This window comes from Cynocephalus volans, chromosome 3 (assembly GCF_027409185.1).
Source record: "Cynocephalus volans isolate mCynVol1 chromosome 3, mCynVol1.pri, whole genome shotgun sequence".
Taxonomy (NCBI): domain Eukaryota; kingdom Metazoa; phylum Chordata; class Mammalia; order Dermoptera; family Cynocephalidae; genus Cynocephalus; species Cynocephalus volans.
In genome coordinates this window covers 122,064,879-122,082,873 of record NC_084462.1, presented here as the reverse complement: position 1 = coordinate 122,082,873, position 17,995 = coordinate 122,064,879, and the positions used below count along the sequence as shown (strand labels likewise).

Sequence of the window (17,995 nt, the reverse complement as noted above, 5' to 3'; positions counted from 1 at the left end):
TATGTAACACTCTTTGGGAACTAGACTACTAAAGTTACCTTATGATAGGGTATGTATGGTTCTCGTTAATACTGTCAGGAAGTGGAGACACTGACCTAGACTGTGCAGGTAGTAGGAAAACAATGGAACAGAATCGAGTCTTTAAAATCTAAACCTCAAGCGCAGAATTTCTTTGACAGTTTAAATCTAGTTTAAAACAAAACTACCAGTGAAACTCTTACCTATCTCTTTGTTCTTCATTTGTAAAGCAACCATCTAAGAAAGATGTTCCAACTGTTCCAAGCAGGGTATCGTGGCCTTGCTTGTCGGCAGTGTGATACACTCGAGAAGCCAGGTGCAGGTCAACAGGCAGCTCCTGGGCTGGGATGGTGGTGCACAGATGATGAAGGTGAAGAGTGGTGGAGCAGCCTTCTGGAATTCTGCAACAGAGAAGAGAAAGTGAGCTGCTCTTATTTTGTGGTCTTAAAATAATAAAATACATTTACACTGACAGGTAAGTCAGGCTCTAAAAAGGATACCTAAATGTAGGAGATCGGATTTAAAACTATAATAATGGTTTATAACAAATTTAACATCACAATCTCAGGCCATTGTCCAGAGCTTCAAACTCATATCTGACTGCCTGCTGAATATCTCAGCCTGTATATGTTACAGACACCTCAGAATCAACAGGTCTAAAAGCAAACTCATTATCATTCCATCTCTAATCTCATCTCCCCTGAATTCTGTAACTCAGTCCAGTGACAACCATTTCTAGCCATCACACATTACTCCTTTGCTATTCTGCTCAAATGCTACTGTCCCTACAAAAGTGGAACAATATAGTACATTATCCATTAACTAGCACGGATGGAACTCTGGGTCTTTCCCTTCCCACTCTGCTGAAACTTGCCTCTCTCCTGCCTTTCTGAGGTAGGGAAGAGGGCATGAAGATCTGCTTTCTTACTCCTCAATGCCACTTACCATCCTATCAACAAATGCTTACTGAGCACCTATTATGTGCCAGGCTCTGTGCTGGATGCTTTACACACATTCTAACTCCCACAATTAACCTATATTGGAGGTATTACTATCCTTATTTTTGGAGCAGTCTTTTATTGTGGATAGGTCACAAAATTAGTGAGCAACTACTGGAGTCCAAAGACAACGTTGCTGGCTCTAAGCCATATTTCTTTCCTATTAATGTATATTAATGACTCCTGAGTGTAATTGGCCCTTATCCAGTACTACTCCATTCCCACCTCCTTACTAAACTCCATTCCCACCTCCTTACTAAAGCAATACTCTTACATTAGCCAAATGACCTTCTTTTCATCAAATCAAATGAAATGAACTTTAGATCTTCAGGTCACGTTCTCTTATGACCTCCAAGCCACAGCTGACAATATTGATGACTCTTATTTAAATTGCTCTTTCTCCATGAGCTTTTCTTTAAGCCTGCACTATCCCGGCTTTCCATCTGCCTCTCAAATTCATCACTATTTCACCTAGTCACTGGATCTTCCTTCTCCAGCTTCCAAACTGGGTGTAACGTCTAAGGTTTGAACTTCTCTTTCTATATGAAAAATTGTTTTCAGTGTTTCAGGTATTTTCTCTGTGCTGAGAGCTCCCAAATCTCATCTCCAGTATCACTACCTCACCTAGATTCCTCATGTTCAAGATATAAAACATCTTTGACTCCTCTCTCCTTCTCCTGCATCTCCAGTGCCTGCACAGGGTTGCTCAGGTGTGCGCCTTCTCCATCCTTACCGCCAGCACACCCTAGTCAAGGGCCTCATCAACTCAGCCTGCACAGCCAAGGGTTTGCCAGCTGGATTGAATACTACATCCTCTGCCTCTTCCCCTCTGCAAAATTCTACCAGACTGACCTTCTTTATGGTTCTGTTGCTTACTGCGTCTGTCTAACTTCCTTCTCTAAGTTTCAAGGCTCCTAGCATCTGGTCTTAATTCTAGCATAATGGTTCAGACTGTAGATTCTGGAGTCAGACTGCCTGGGTTCAAATCCTGTTTAAAAGACTCACTTGGTCATAAGCAAATCAATTAATTTCTCTATACCATGCTTAGTTGTAAATAACAACATGAGTGCATCCTGGATAAAGTTGCTTTAAAAAAAGAAGATTGAATGCTTTTAGAACAGTGTCTCTCACAAAGCAGATATTAACTATCATCATCAGTTTGCAGAACAAATCACAGGGCTAGGCCAGTCAGTTCCTTTGGTTATATACAGAATGCTGCCTGCCCTTTTGTCCATGTCTAAACACCCTTCAAACAATAACTCAAGGATAGACTTCTCTGCAAAATTTACCTCTTTTTTTTTCTTTTTTACAAATGTTTCTTTTCATATGTTGCCCTAGTCTTTTGCCACGCATTTTGATCCTTTATCTAATGGGTTCATGCTGGGCTGTAACTGACTGTTCCAAATGTCTGGGACTGACAATATAGACTTTGGAACTGGCTAGGCCTGGATCAGAATCTCAGTTCTAACATTTGCAAACTGTATTACCAGCTTCTCTGAAAGTCTTCTAAAAAATGAGAATAAAAATCCCTAACTCTCACCTTTGTAAGAACTGATAAAAAATAACAGATATATCATTCTCAGCCTGTGGAAGTCGCTCCAGAAATGCTGGTTTTATTTTTATTGTTGCTACTAATTTGCACAGTACCTAACCCATTACAAGGCATAATATGTACATTATTGAGTTATTAACAGAGAGTGGTTTACGGCATTTCCAAAACAGCATAGGGCCAAACAAGAACAGGACATGCAATCTGTACGTGTTCATGTGGGGGAGGAAAAGAGAGGTAAATCTAAAGCATTTGGAAATGCCTGAGACAAAGAGACCAAACTGGAGGAATGAAAAGGAGTGTCCAGGAAGCTAGGGCTCCCAGGCACTCCTAAGAAGGGGCTTAAAAAGAGGGAGAGAGATCGAGAGAGACAGAGAGAGAAAGAGAGAGAGGAGAAAAAGGTGGGCTCTAGATGTCAAGCACACCTACACCATCCCTCTGCCTGGGACAGGTCCTGGCTAGTGGAATGTCCTTGAGATTATATTACTAATTTTTTTTTTTTCTAGAAAAAAGCATCCCAACCAATCTGGATTCCTATGCTCCCATTATAATCTAACAACATTAATCAGCAAATGAACCTCCCTTGGTTATTGATCTAAATAACAATATGCTGCAATAGATGGCTGAATTCCCAAGAAAACAATTTAATTTGGGGGCTAGTCCCTGGTGAGAAAAGTTAGTTAAAAAATTGATTAAAGAAAAAGGAGCAGTGAATAAAAGACTTTCAGAAACATTGTTTCAAGATTCTCTTTCATTATATAAATTTTCCAAATAACAGATTTTTATTCCTCTGCACCCCATTCTTATTTCTCTCTAATGGAAATTTCTAATTTTGGTTTTAAGGAATTAAAATAGTACTATACGTCTCTATAATATCTACAAATATTTTTGGCATGCTCAAGAAAAGCTGTGTGTTTTTATAGCACATTCTCCTTAAACAGGACTATTTGTCATTCTTTGAAATACTAAGACATAAAAAAGAAAAGACTGCCTCTGTGTGTGGCCACTCTTCTTCGCTTAATGCACTAAATGCAAAGTTTCAAAAAAAAAAAAAATCAAGTTTCTGCTTCATTGATAATATGACAGTAACTATTTATTGAAGGTAAAATACTTGTTGTCTGCTGTCACTATTTGTTTTAATACATAATCTTTCTAACTAAATGAGCTTAAAGCAATGCAGATAAGCAATGGCATGTACAGGGTCACTTAAGTGCCAATTTGACTGTTTCATAAACTTTGGAATTCTTTTCCTATGAGTCTATTCTCAGCTACTAAATTGTGAGTAATATCCATTTACAAAGTTTAGGCTGGCCATAAAAAGGCTGTCTTCCGTGTCTAGCACACCTTTCAGTGCCCTAAGCAACAACAAAAGCTAATAATTAAAGCTTCTTTAAAGCCCTATAAACAGTTAAATAAAGAATAATCTAGAATAAACCAACCCATAAAAACCTAGTGGTAAAGTAGGAAGAAAACCAGAGTTTCAACAAGGTGAATGGCAAAAGGTAAGTCATAATCTAAATTGCATTTCCACACTATTATTCAGAATTGTGGTTGCATTCTGTGACATAAACTCCATTAAAAATATGTGTGGTGGGATGAAACATGGAACGATAGCAGAGAAAAATAAAGCCATGTAAATTACAAAATTGATTGACCTATGGACATTTGTGGGGGGTTGTTTTTTATTTTATATAAAAAATTAACCAATATAATAAGCAGTTAATCCAAATCAGTCATTACAGTGACCAAAAAACACAAAATCTAACATGCTTACGTTTAATTTTCTTTAGTTTCACAAAGAGCTATTTTTATTCTAGCTATTGTTACATCATTAAAGTAAGTACATTGGTCAAAACACCAACAGAAAGAAGCACAGAATAGAACACATACATCCTAACTATAAAATCTGTAACCAACTTTTCCTGTGAGATAGTTTAACTCAGATCTCATATATGAATTCTTAAAATATTTAGTTTTCCTTTGCATTTTCATGTATCAGTGCTACTGAATAACTTCTCTTCAGACAGTAAAATTTGTAAATTTAAGAAAGTTACTTTTTAGGTAGTTTTTGATCCCGAGGGAGTTTTAAAGACTTTGTTGGTCTCTGTGGCGGAACTCCTAGTTTACTTTTTTGTATTCGTTTAACTTCTTCTCCTTTGATTTGCAAGAATTTTGATGATTTCACCTTGAAAAGAAATATAAAGAGTGCTGTTAAGGGACATTGTAATGTGAGGGTTAGGTTTTTCTCTTGTACTTAATGATCCATCTCACATTTAAACTCCTGATTTTTATGTATATTTTATAACAGAATATAAATCTTAAAGGTGAGTTGATATTTTCCTCTAAATCCATTCCTAAATTTTAACATGTATATACCTTCATAGCAATAAAATATTAGCACCATATTTATTTACAATATTTTTCATTTATTACCTTAAAATTATTAAAGAAGAAATATAAGATTTTTCTCTCCATAAATCTACTCTTCTTGATTGGTATCTTAATAGAACTTACCCTTAGTTTCTTAAAGTTTGGCGTGACTGGTAGTTATAAGCTTAAAAGAATGCTAATGCTTGGAACCCATGCTCCAATGATTACTTCTTTCTCCTACAAGCGCTCAAACACAATTCTTTTAATAAAATCATTTAATCATTCTAGACTTTTGTCCAAGATCAATGCGTAAATTGCATAAAGCACAACTCTAAATCTTAAAAAAAATAAAAATTAGAGTTGCAGTTGCCAGTCTCCAGGCTTCGAGCACCTCTCCCACTGCAGCAGCTCCTCAAAAGCTGCTGCTGACAGAGGCACAACAGGCTTAAACCTATCTACCCAAGTCAACAGGCTCCGGCACCTAGGTTAACTCAAAATCTTTTACAAATCTGGGGCTTCAAGTTTCTTTTATCAATTCTTCTTCTCTTCTTTCTAAACTAAAGATCATTCTTCTTGTCAGATTTAAGAGAAGCAAAGTACGAGTTTACCTGCTTCCTTTTCTCTTTGTCATATTTCTGTTTATTTAAAACCTCAACGTTTTTTCAAAATAAATTAAGGCAGCTCTGTCATCTGTTGTCATCACACTATTCATCCATAATGACAGGGCTATCTTCCTTTTTTCTTCCCTCTCTTTGCTCCAAAACTAACACAAAAAATACGTGTTTGTTCTTAGCATTATCCACGTGCCTCAACCCATTCTGGATCTCAGCCTTCTTGGTGTATAATTGTTATAGCCATATGCCACTTTTATGTATATCTATGGATATATATTTCTTCATTTATATTTTGTATATTATTAAAACTCTGAATGCAAGAGATCATTCATAATTGTTTTATGAGAACTTGGGAGGATTTAGGGCAGCCCATATCTCTTAAACTTTCTTCCATTTAGAATCTTAGGTAATATGATCAAATCCATATTTTTTTACAGACTTTTACTGACATTTTTCCTCCTAAAATGCTCAGCAATCTTATCACAGTTTACTGCATCAGTCATTTCTTCACAAGGTCTTTATTATTTCTATCTAACCTTTTTGCTGTTGGTGGTGGCCATGACTTAGACCACAGTACTGATGACCTTTATTACACTAATGAGCTTCCAAGAGTAAAAATGGCTAGAAAGGTAAAGATTGATCAAATTGTCTACTTTTTTTGCTGAACGAGACCTTCTGGCATATATCTGAGCAGTTGAAGTCCACATTGCTCCTTTATCACAACTCTGTGCTAGTTCTATTTATTAGGTGTGTCAGAAAAGGTCCTCTCATCCCTCCAATCTGGCCTGGCTTGCTGGAGTATAATGGTCCTCATTCCTGTGCCAGAGATGCTATGGCCTCAGATGTCCATGTACAGGGTAAAATTCATGAATAATAATTGACCTTAAGATGTTAACACAAATAATTAAATAGAAGATTTTGGGTGAAGACTTGGTGTGCTGTGATGAGTCACAGGAATACTTCCAGTGCTATTTTTTATGGCATTTCTGATATTGTGCCCCACTATATCCCACAACAATAACCCATAAAATCTTATTAGACTTTCTCTTCTCCTCCCTTTGGAACACTTCTAGTTTCAGTTGAGTCCTCTTAATCCATTCTCCAAGTCTCTCTGGCCAAACCATTCTTCCTGGTTTTGCAATGAACACTCTATCCCTAGTCATTTTTGCAGCTGAGAGTCTGTGTTCTTGTACTTAACCACACATCTGTTTGCTGTTATGAAGGGCAATGTTGCAATATGGTAAAGAATGAAGATTTCAGAATTAGAAAACCTCAGGTCAAGTCCTGCTTCTACAATTTAACTAGATGTTTGTACTTGGGTAAGTTACTTATCTTCTCTCTGACTCAGTTTTTTCAACTGAAAAATGAGAGTAATAACAGTGCTGTTATTAGGAAAAAGTAAGATAATATATTTAAAACATTCAGCAAAAGGGCTGGCACATGGTAAACACTCAAATTCTAGTTACCTTAGGAAAGGATTGACACTTTGAAACAAAAAATAATAATTTTGCGTAATATTTAATAGCAGCCACAGCAAGCCAGAAGGATTAACATTACAGGACTTTTCTAAGGAGGGATTTAAAGTCCTACAGGCCATGGTGGTTAAACCACTGTCCAGAAAACCCATTTCATTATTTGACACACCTAGAAGCTAACCATTTGCCTCTCATGCCCATGTTTTATTTCCAAAGTCCCAGTGTTGAGGTAGAATAATAAATGAAAACACTAGCTCTGTGCCCACAGGTCTAACACCTTTCATCAATATGACACAGTCTTTAAAGATGCCCAGGAAGGGGCTGGCCCCGTGGCTCACTCGGGAGAGTGTGGCACTGGTAGCACCGAGGCTGCGGTTTTGGATCCTATATAGGGATGGCCGGTGCGCTCACATAGCGCACTCACATACAGTAGGTAAGAGTGAGTGGCTTCACTTAGCCTTGGCAAGTTTCACTTCATACCCCGAGTGCATGCTTCAGAAAGACAGCGTGATTGCTGATGGGGTCAGTTACCAAACACAGGTTAAGTTCCTTCTCCCTGAAAGCACTGGTGGATTTTCTCTAGTCAACTACTGCTTGTGGATCTTCCTTATTACCTATTATTCCTGGAAGATCAATGGGCTAGTGTCATGCAGGATGAACTGAAGAGAGTAGGGTTTGAGACATGAAGAAAAACCATAAGATAACTGCTCTAATCTAAATATAAGGTCACCAGGACCCAGACTAGAATGGGGGCAACTGGAAAAGAGATGAAAAAATATACAAGCAAAAATGTTTGGGAAAAATCTAGGCCTTGGAGACTGATTATATGTAAAAGGCAAGAAGGGGGAAAGGTCACAGATAAATCCCAGGTTTCAGAGTTAGGAGTCTTGGACAAAAACTGAAATGCCAGTAATGACCAGTTGATTTCGGTGAAGCATAGTAGGAACATAACCACTGGTGAGCTGAGGGGGGCCCAGAACGAGAGAAATTGGCTAGTAAGGCTGTTTACCCAAGAAGAGGCATCCATCTGAACCAGTTAGGGAGAGGGATCCCTGGGTGATAATCAAGATGGTATGCAGGATGGTACGTTCAGGGAAAAGGGACCAAGTATTTTTAACCCTAGTAACAATATACCTATTTTTAAATAAATTTCTTTGTCAAAAAGTGACTGACTCAAAGTATTAAATAAATAAATGATATGTAAATATGGTAAAAATTATGAAAATGATACATAAATAAAATGAATCTGGATACATTCTCACAATAGAAAAAGACTCGGGAGTTAGGATAAGCCTAAATGGGGCAAAGTTATAAAAGCTACAAAGTTCACCCAGTCTTGGTCCCTGGACTACAATTCCTGGCTCCCTCAAGATGGTAAATGGAAGACTCTTGGTCAATTTCTGAAAGTACTGAGGTTCCTTCCCTCCTTGAAATCAGTCGTCTCTCCCCAGAGCTGCAGTTAGGGTTGAGACTAAAAGCCCTCAAAAAACACATGTTCGTTTTTTCTACATGGGTAATTTGCACTTCTGAGGCCGCCTTTTCAAGGGGAAACCCCCACCCCATACCTTAATCCCTGCCTGGGCTACTCCTTCCCACCCGCACACCCTCAACTCTCGTGACTCGGTTTCCAACATAAATGTTTGTTTACCTTTAAAGATGACTGCTTAGCTGGATCGGTTGCAGGCTGTCCACCTTTCAAAGATGCCCATCTTGATTCCTGTGTGGGCTGAACTTGTGAAATTTCCTGAGATTTAAACGCAACGCTGTCTGCATCTGAGACTTCCCGTTCTATTACATCCTCCTGTTCAATCTGGAAAACACTCGACGCAGCTTCAGGAAGCATACTCTGCGGGAAAAAACGAACGTCCAAGAATGTTCTTTTTATTGGTCCTTCCAGTGTTTTCAGTTATGCAACACTGTCTGTCTGACAACAAAATGAACAGGAAAACATCTGTTTGAAATTAAGCAGAGGTAGTAAGTTTCCTTTGAAGATTTAGAAAGAGACACTCAAATTGACTTAAAAAATGTGAAGGCGGGCAAATTATTTTTCCTCTGCTCTTGCCTCAGAAAACTAGCTACCCTGGTTATGTACAAACTCTGAGGAAATCACAAGACTCCAGTCTCATCCTGACACCACCCCACACTCACACACAGTCAGGGCTGGTGCACATTCAACAAAAAGCTACTGCTGGTTCTCCCTTCCACTAGCCCACCGGCTCTTAGGTTGGCCTTCAGTCCACTGGAACATTGCAGCACTGCCAGAGGTTCCTCAGGCCTGAGAAATGGGATTTCCTGATGGCCAGTTGCTATTCCAGACGCCTGACTTCAGTTGCTCGGGGAAGAGCTGACCCAGAGGCCTCAGGAAGTCCACCATATACACCCAGCTCCATCCTGGATCCAAATGAAAAATTCTCACAAAATATCACTCCTGTGCCTGTTTTGTGCTCCTTAAAAACATCACACTGACTTACATTTGTATCTCACCAAGACTTGAGGAAAAGTATCTTTATAGTCATATTTGGGTATTACCCAATTTTAAACCAAGATTATTTGGGATTATGGAGCACTGGCAGTTAAAACTTCACTGCCTCAAATTAACAAATGACAAAACTAGTCTGGTTTACATAAAAGTCTGAATTATATAGAATGACTTTTAAATGCAATTATTTCATTTTGTTCTTTGATACACTTCATTTGCTAATAAGTAAAATAAAGGGTAAAAGATGGCAAACAGAGCCAAATACTATACAAATTTCTTTACCAGGCAAGAAGGGATAGCTTGGACCAAGAAATTTAATTTTGTAAAATGAGATTTTAATCTTGAGCTCATGTATTCGTAAAGCTACAGTGGTATAGTGGAAAGATTAAGATTTTTGTAACCAGATGGGAATGAATTTAAATCCTGGATATGTAAATTAATAGATATTTGATCTTGGTCAAGTTATTTAAACTTTTTCGGCCTCATTTTCCTCATTGGTAAAAAGAGGTTAATAAAACTCTTTTCATAAAATGGCAAAGTAGATACACTGGGGTAATATGTGTTATGGGCCCTTCTCCTATACTGTCTACCTGTGATAAACTCATTCATTTTATGTTCCATAGCTTTTGCACCGTTGATCATTCTCTTTCTTTGGAAGTTTTCCACTCCTGGCTTCCTCAACACATTTTGCCAGGGTTCTGTTTTGGGAGAGTGAATACCTGACAGTACCACTCATCAAAATGGAAAACGGAGGAAGAAAAGCCTGAGAAAGGGCAACCATAGTCTTCCAGCTGCAACTCACCTTCTTCAGGACTCTGCCCAGCCTCACCTCCTCCAGAGAGGCCTTTCCTGATCCTACCTCTCCCCTGTGCCCTGCCTCTATTTTAGCATGTGTCACACCATATTACAATTGTCTAAATCATCATCATCATCATCATCATCTTTATAGCCAACGTATATGAGCATTATCTTATCTGATTTTAATATTTACCACAACTCTACGAAGTAGGAAATGTTTGAAACCCCATTTTACAGATAAAGAAACTGAGGCTTAGAGAAGGTATGTAACTTGCCCAAGGTCATATTTTCAGTAAATATCAAAGCTTTGTTTGAACCTAGGCAACCTGATTCCCAAATGTACTCTCTTAACCCGTTTTTCCCCTTCATCCAATAGACCAGTGGTTCTCAAAGTGGGGTCCACAGACTCCTGACAGTCTTTGAGACCTTTTTAGGATGTCTGAAATGTCAAAACTATCTCCATAATAATATTAAGAATTATTTACCTTTTTCACTGTGTTGAAATTTACACTGATGACAGAAAAGCAGTGTGGGCAAAACAGTGAACCAATTCTTTTCAAATGATTAACACATGAGATTACCAAATGATGCAGGGTAAAAGATTCATTCAAAGAGCAAGGTAGATCAATGGATTTTAATGTAATGATTATGCAATAAGTTCATACATCTGATTTCAGATTCCACATTGCAACTAATCTTTAAGAAACTACCACATGTGAAGTTCTGGTGCATTAACAAAAAAAAAAAAAGCATTCATAATTATGTAAAAAAAGCTATTAAAATATGACTCCCTTTCCAATCTATATGAGACCAGATTTACTTAATATACTTTGACCAAAAGCACATTTTACAACACACTGAATGCTGAAGCACAGGTATGAGAATCAAGCCCTCTATTAAACCAGACATTAGATTTGCAAAAAAAAAAAAAAAAATACAGCAATCCTACTCTTCTCAAACTTTTTTGTTTTGAAAAACATATTTTCCTAAAAAAAAGTCTTTATGTTAATATGCAACTGGCTTATTATTGTTATTTTAAATAAATAAATAAATATTTCAAATTTTTCTGTTTTAATTTTTTTTTTTTTTGTCTATTTCGTGACCGGTACTCAGCCAGTGAGTGCACCGGCCATTCCTATATAGGATCTGAACCCACGGCGGGAGCGCCGCCGCGCTCCCAGCGCCGCACTCTCCTGAGTGTGCCACGGGCTCGGCCCCTGTTTTAATTTCTAATAGGGTAAATATTTGGTTGATATAATCCACATAAACAAAAATTCTCAAGGATTCAGATCTGTGTACCGGCCAGTTGCCCAAAAAAAAAACAAAAAAATTCCTTTGGATCCTTAAAATAATTTTTAAGAGAGTAAAGTCATCCTGAGACTAAAAAGTTAGAGTATTACAAAACTTTAAAATTTGAGAACTCCTTAAACAAGAAATATGTCTAACTTACCTTTTATATTTCAAGCATTTAGTGCATTATGAACACTCTGCAATTATTTTTGAATAAGTAAATGAATAAATAAATAAAGCTATTTCAGTTTTTTTCTCTACTATGTAATTAGTCTCTATAAGAATAATCATTAAATAGTGTACTCTATTTATTCATCAGTCTACTCCCTAAATGAGTTCCTTCAGGGCAATAACTGTCTTTTCCATCTTTGCATCACCTGTGTTCAGAACAATGCCTGGCACATAATAGGGTAAGAAATGAATGAATAAACTCCAGCTTTTTTTTTTGGTGAGTATATGAGGAAATCATTCACTATGATAGCTCGAAAACTGTTACATTCAAAATGGTGGGTAGTTAAAAGGAAAAGGTATTCCATTAGGAAAGATCCTCTTCAAAAAGAAGAACGTTTCACCAAATAACTAAGAGAGCTCTGGCCTGTGGCCTTGGGATGCTCACGAGTGAGGCCACCATGTTCTGAGGGTAGGGTGCTGGGCACCACTTTGTCAGAGCAGGCCCTTCTGGGATGGGAGCAGGCCGCCCAGTGCTGCCCAGCCAAACTTCAGCCCAGTAACTACCAGGGGAAGCTTCTAGGGCAGTCTAAGGGACAGATAGGATGATAGACAGGGTTCTGCCATCTGTCACAGGGTAGGCACCCGAAAAAATGTGTCAGGAATGAAAGAAACCAGGAGGGAGCCTTTCTACCATGGCCAGGTATCAAGTTAAGAAGTATTCTATCTCTAAAGCAGCAGTAAATTTCCTCATAAAAAACCCAATGGCCAGAAGAGGTCCAGAGATTGCTAGTAAATGTCAAAGCTGAGGAAATGGTTCCCACAGAAGTCAATATTTTTGTTTAAATCTTTATTTAAAATAATCAAGATGTCTAAGCTGCATACCTAATAGCTTTTTTCATAGTTTTCTTCATTACACTTTACATGAATGCAGTGAATAATACTAAGCTTATTCTGTTTATGAAGATTTCTATTTTGCTAAGCCTATCTGATCATGTACTTTCAGTTTACTGTACCAATTAGAGGCTTAAAGGTCAGAAGCTTTGATATGTATCTGTAAATGGTGTCACCTAGAGGCAGCTACCCTACAGGTCAGTCTTAAGTCCATAGCATGTGTGGTAAGACTTCACAATTGATTTATCCACATACCATTAACAAGTGGCTACTAATGTCACCATATACTGGGTCCTGAGGCTGGTGATGAGAATACAAAGGGGAAAAAAACATGGTCGCAACTTGAAGCATCTCAAACTCTAGAAGTTCTACCATTTGTGGTAACTCTGACACTACAAGATCCATGGCTTGTGTGAAAAGAAAAGACTCCATATGCTTTCTGAACATGATATGTTATCCTAAAAATGAAGTATGATCTTAATTTTTATGTATATAAGGTCATATTCCCAGAAACCTAAGGAGCTTACTATTTAATGTATGATTTTATGAATCCTTTGTAAAGGAACTGATCATTCATGCCTTCACTTTTTTATGTAAATGTGAATTTCTGTACATACATGGGAGAAATTTCCCATTCACAGGGAATATGTTCCAGATTACTTTAAATCCCACAATTATTTTGCCAATAATAGATAAAAAAAGAAGCTTCATTTCTGAAACAAACTTTTGTCACCAATTGTCCATATTTTTCAACAAAATTTTCCCCTTGTTCATGCTTTTAACAATTAGAGTGATGCTTTCTTAGAAGCTAATAACTTTTAATTAATTCTCCAACTACCTTCTTCTAGATCTAAATGTCTCTAAACCAGAAGAGTTGTTAAAATCTTTCCCTCCTGAAAAGTGTTTTGTGCCTTAACTCAGAGGTCTACGATAGCCAGAAGCACTGAGCCAAAACAGCCAGCACTCCCAATGTGCTGTTGGATTAGATATACTTACAGTTAAACACACCTCTAAAACAAATCAGAAGGAATTTTTTAAAAACTCTCTCTATAAACATTCGAGCAACAGGAGGCAGACTATTACTTTGATATAGGCAAGAAGGATTTTTATTAAAGACTTTACCATTTGAGGTTCCTCAACATTTATCTGTAATCCTTGCTCTGCTTGAGTCTGAGATGTTTCTGCTTGCATCTGAGGTGTTTTGAGGTACATTTTTCCAATTAAAGGAATATCCTTGAAGAGGGGAAAAGGAGACAATTAAAGTAGTGCCAATTTTAACAATCACTGAGGCATATTATTCAAAATAACAAAATGCTAGACAATTATGCTGTAAATGAGAAATATATAAGAAAATATAAGCTAGTCTATAATATACAATAAATGAGGAATACAGAAAAAAGACACAATGAAAATATTTTTGTTTTTTCTTTCTAACTCATGGCTTTTTAAATTATAATTTTTGGTCTCTATATATATCATTAGATATAATAAAACAATTAGGTGATATTAAATCAAATACTATAAGACATTGCTATTAAATCAGATACTGTAAAACACCACACAAGTAAAGTAAAATACAAACTAAAATTTAATCCAACCAAGAGCAAGAAGGAATGTGAATATACTTAAAATTTCACGGGGTATAACTGTTAGTGTCATTTTTACAATTAACGCCAATTGCAATGATACACTCTCTACCCAGCTGAAGTGGCAAGAAGACATACACTACAATGACTAACACTGAACCAGGAATAAAGAGACGCAGGTTCTGTGCAAATTGTGAGGCCACAGATCAGGCGTCAATAAGCAAGTTATTGTGCCTCCCTTCAAGTCACCTTTATCATTCTTAAACCTGACATTTAACTACATAACTTTTTAAGGCCTTTTCTCCTCTATCCTTTTAGTGATGTCAATAGCCAGATGTGAACAGCCATTGTGCTTTAAAACTCTTGTTTTTCTACTTTTTCTTTGCTTTATCAGAAGGATCGGACTCAGGCCATTGGCTTCTACTTCTGCCTTCTCATTAGAAATAGCTATAAAACTGGACAAAATATAAGAACAACTCTTTTAGAACTGGATGACAAGCAGTGCAGAACTGCAACGACTGAAAGAATGGAAGCAAACAAGGTAAGAGCCACAATTACCCCAGATTTCTGCCTGACACAGTCTCCAGACTGTGGCACATTAAGGGAGAAACCAACCAGAGCCCAGGTATCTCACTAAGTTGAAGAGACAGAAATCAGAGGAGGAGAAGACAAAGATGCCGGAATTTGTAAGGCACGGCATAGAGATGAGGGCACTGCATAAAGAGCTCCAGAAACCTCGATAGGGTCTTTGAGTCTCTGGCTCAATGCTAATCTGCTATGCAACGGTGAAGCCCATGAGACTAGACAAAGAAAAACTGCCAGGGAAGAAAACAATTACCAAGGAGCTATAAGCCACAATTCCCAAAGCTCGCACAAGGCCGGGTGTTATTAGATCTCCCACCAGACATGCTGAATACATGGCATATTCATTATAACCCCCCAAAAGATCATACATTAGTAGTAATGCTAAATTAGCCCTAGGGTAAGGCTTTTCTGGACTTTAAAATGCTTTAAAACTATGCTTGAAAAGGTAAAGCTGCTCTTCAAGTAACTTAACTGCCTATCATAACAAACTCCCACATTTTTTAAAGGAAGTCAACAAAATCCAGTACTCTATAATGTAAAATTCACAATGTCCAGCATCCAGTTAAAAGTTAGTGGTCAGGTGTTATAACATCAAGGTCAAGGGTTCAGATCCCCATACTGATCAGCCACAAAAAAAAAAAAAAAAAAAAAAGTTATTGGTCATATGAAGCAACACAATATATGATACACATCCAGGCAAAAAATCAGTAGAAAAAGACCCAGAAATGACAGAGATGTTGGCATTAGCAGATGAGGATGAGGATCTTAAGCTTCTAATATAAAGATTATAAATGTTCAAAGTGAAATAAAAATGTAACATAATGAAGAACAAATATGAGATTGAAAAAAGAATCAAATGGAACATCTATAGGCAAAATATATATAATCTGAAATAAAAATTCACTGAGTGGTATTAAAAGCAGAAAAGACACTGCAGAAGAAAATATCAATTTAACTTAAAGACATATCAATAGAAACCATGCAAAATAAATCATAGAAGGAAATAAAACTGAAATAAAATGAACAAATACTCAGTCTAACCAATATTTGATTGGAATCTCAGAAAGGGTGGTGACGAGAAACAGAAATATTTGCACAAAAAATGGCCAAAATTTTTCCAAATTTCATGACAACTATAAACCTCCTGATGCAAGAAGCTGAATGAATTCCAATGTAGAAGCATACAAAGAACACTGCACTAAGTACATTATAATCAACATAATGAAAACCAGTAATAAAAATTCTTATAAACATCCAGTGAAAAAAGAAACATTAAGTACAAAGAAACAAAGAATTATCAGAGGCTAATTACCACAAAGTAATACCACAGATTTCTTGTCAAAACTGTGCAAGCCAGAAGACAATGAAGCAACATATTTAAAGTACCTATACTGAAAAAAAGAATTGTCAACATCAACTTCAATATTCAGCAAAAAAAACTTTCAAAACTCAAAGTAAAACTCAGCAAGCAAAAAGTGAAATTACACACTCTGTAAAATATTTAATTAGAGATATACCAGTTGTCTAAGTTCATGCCTCACAAAAGGTGTTCTGACATTCCGATATGCAAAATGCAAATGATTACTTGGTGGGTAGAGCTCTCAATATTCAACTGGGGCAGAAAATGCAGAGAAAGTTTCAGCTAGGCAGCACTGGAGTTGTGGAGTCAATTAGGAAGATAGTGAAATCTGTCTCAGAAACTAAGAGCTGTGGAACACTTTTTGTATGTGACTCCATGAGGTCAGGAGCCACAAAAAGAACCTCTTGACAATGAGCCCACACCAAGCAGAGAACAGGGACATCCTACACACTTGGCTCCGTATGTCTCCTCTGCAGTGAGGATCACAGATATACTCAGCTCAGAAAATTCAAGAAACATCAATTAACCTTCCAGAAAAATTATTTGAAGAGGCAATGAAGGGCTCAAAAATAGAAGTTAAAGTATAATAAATAAGTAAGGGTCATATGCAATGAAACCACTTAAACATAAGTAATAGTCTAAATAATTTTTAAATGGCTCACAAAAGTCAATGCAAATGTCAGGAATTACACTTAAAAAGACATCTAAAACTGATCCAAGAAGAAACTGAAAATTTGATCGTACGTAAAACAAGTAAAGAGATTTAATCAGTAATCAAAAATCTCCCAACAAAGAAAATCCCAGGACCCAGATGGCTTCACTCGTGAATTCTACTAAACTTTTAAAGAAGAATTAATATCACTCCTTCTCAAACTCAAAATATTAGCAAACTGAACCAGCAGCAAATTATGATTATAAAACACAGCCAATGGGCTTTAGCCCAGGAATGCAAGGATGGTTCAACATACAAAAGTCCATCAATGTAATATACCACATTAATAGAATGAAGGGAAAAACAGTGACAACATATGATCACCTTTATTGATGCAGAAAAAGGATATAAGAAAATCCAAAACCCTTTTATGATCTGAAGGAAAAAAACACTAAAAAAAACTGGGTATAGCAGATCCCCATATGGGGCCAGCTGCAAAAAACAAAAACAAACAAACAAACAAGAAGAACTAGGAATAGCAGGAAACTTCCCCAACCTGATTTAAAGAACATTTATGAAAACTGCAGAGCTAATATACTCAATGGTGAAAGCATTTTCCCTAATAACAAGAAAAAGACAAGGGTGCTTGATTTCACCATCTCTATTCAACACAGTACTGGAAGTTCTACTCAGAGCAATAAGGCTAAAGAGAGAAAGGGAAAAAGAAAAGGAGAAAGGAAGGAAGGAAAGAAGAAAGGAAGGAGAGCATGAGCATCCAAATTGGACAGGAAGAAGTAAAATTATCTTTATTTGCAAATATATGATCATATGTAGAGAAAAATCATCAAGAACACCAAAAAGCAACAACAACAAAAAATTAATAGAGCTAATAAACAATTTCAAAGTTGCAGGGTACAAGATAAATATATAAAAATCAGTTGTATTTCTATACACTAACAATGAACATTCTGAAAATGAAATTAAGAAAATTTCATATACAATAGCATCAATCAGAATAAAATACTTAGGAATAATTTTTTTTTATTGAAACATAACTAATTGCACATATTTGTGGGGTACAATATAAATACCTGTGTGCAATATGTGATGCTCAAATCAGGATAATTGGTATATTCAGCATTACACAATGTAATTATTT

At 36.8% G+C, this 17,995-nt stretch overlaps 1 protein-coding gene across 1 annotated transcript in view; it reads right to left on the bottom strand.

The window, feature by feature from the left end:
• TTC6 (tetratricopeptide repeat domain 6) overlaps positions 1 to 17,995 on the bottom strand; it is a 164,397-nt gene that overhangs the window by 112,209 nt on the left and 34,193 nt on the right. The window contains exons 2-5 of the mRNA XM_063090125.1: positions 13,776 to 13,886; positions 8,673 to 8,870; positions 4,620 to 4,750; positions 222 to 419 (exon numbers count right to left, since the gene is read on the bottom strand). Of these exons, the coding sequence (XP_062946195.1) occupies positions 222 to 419; positions 4,620 to 4,750; positions 8,673 to 8,870; positions 13,776 to 13,886 (638 nt within the window). The remainder of the gene's footprint in view (positions 1 to 221; positions 420 to 4,619; positions 4,751 to 8,672; positions 8,871 to 13,775; positions 13,887 to 17,995) is intronic.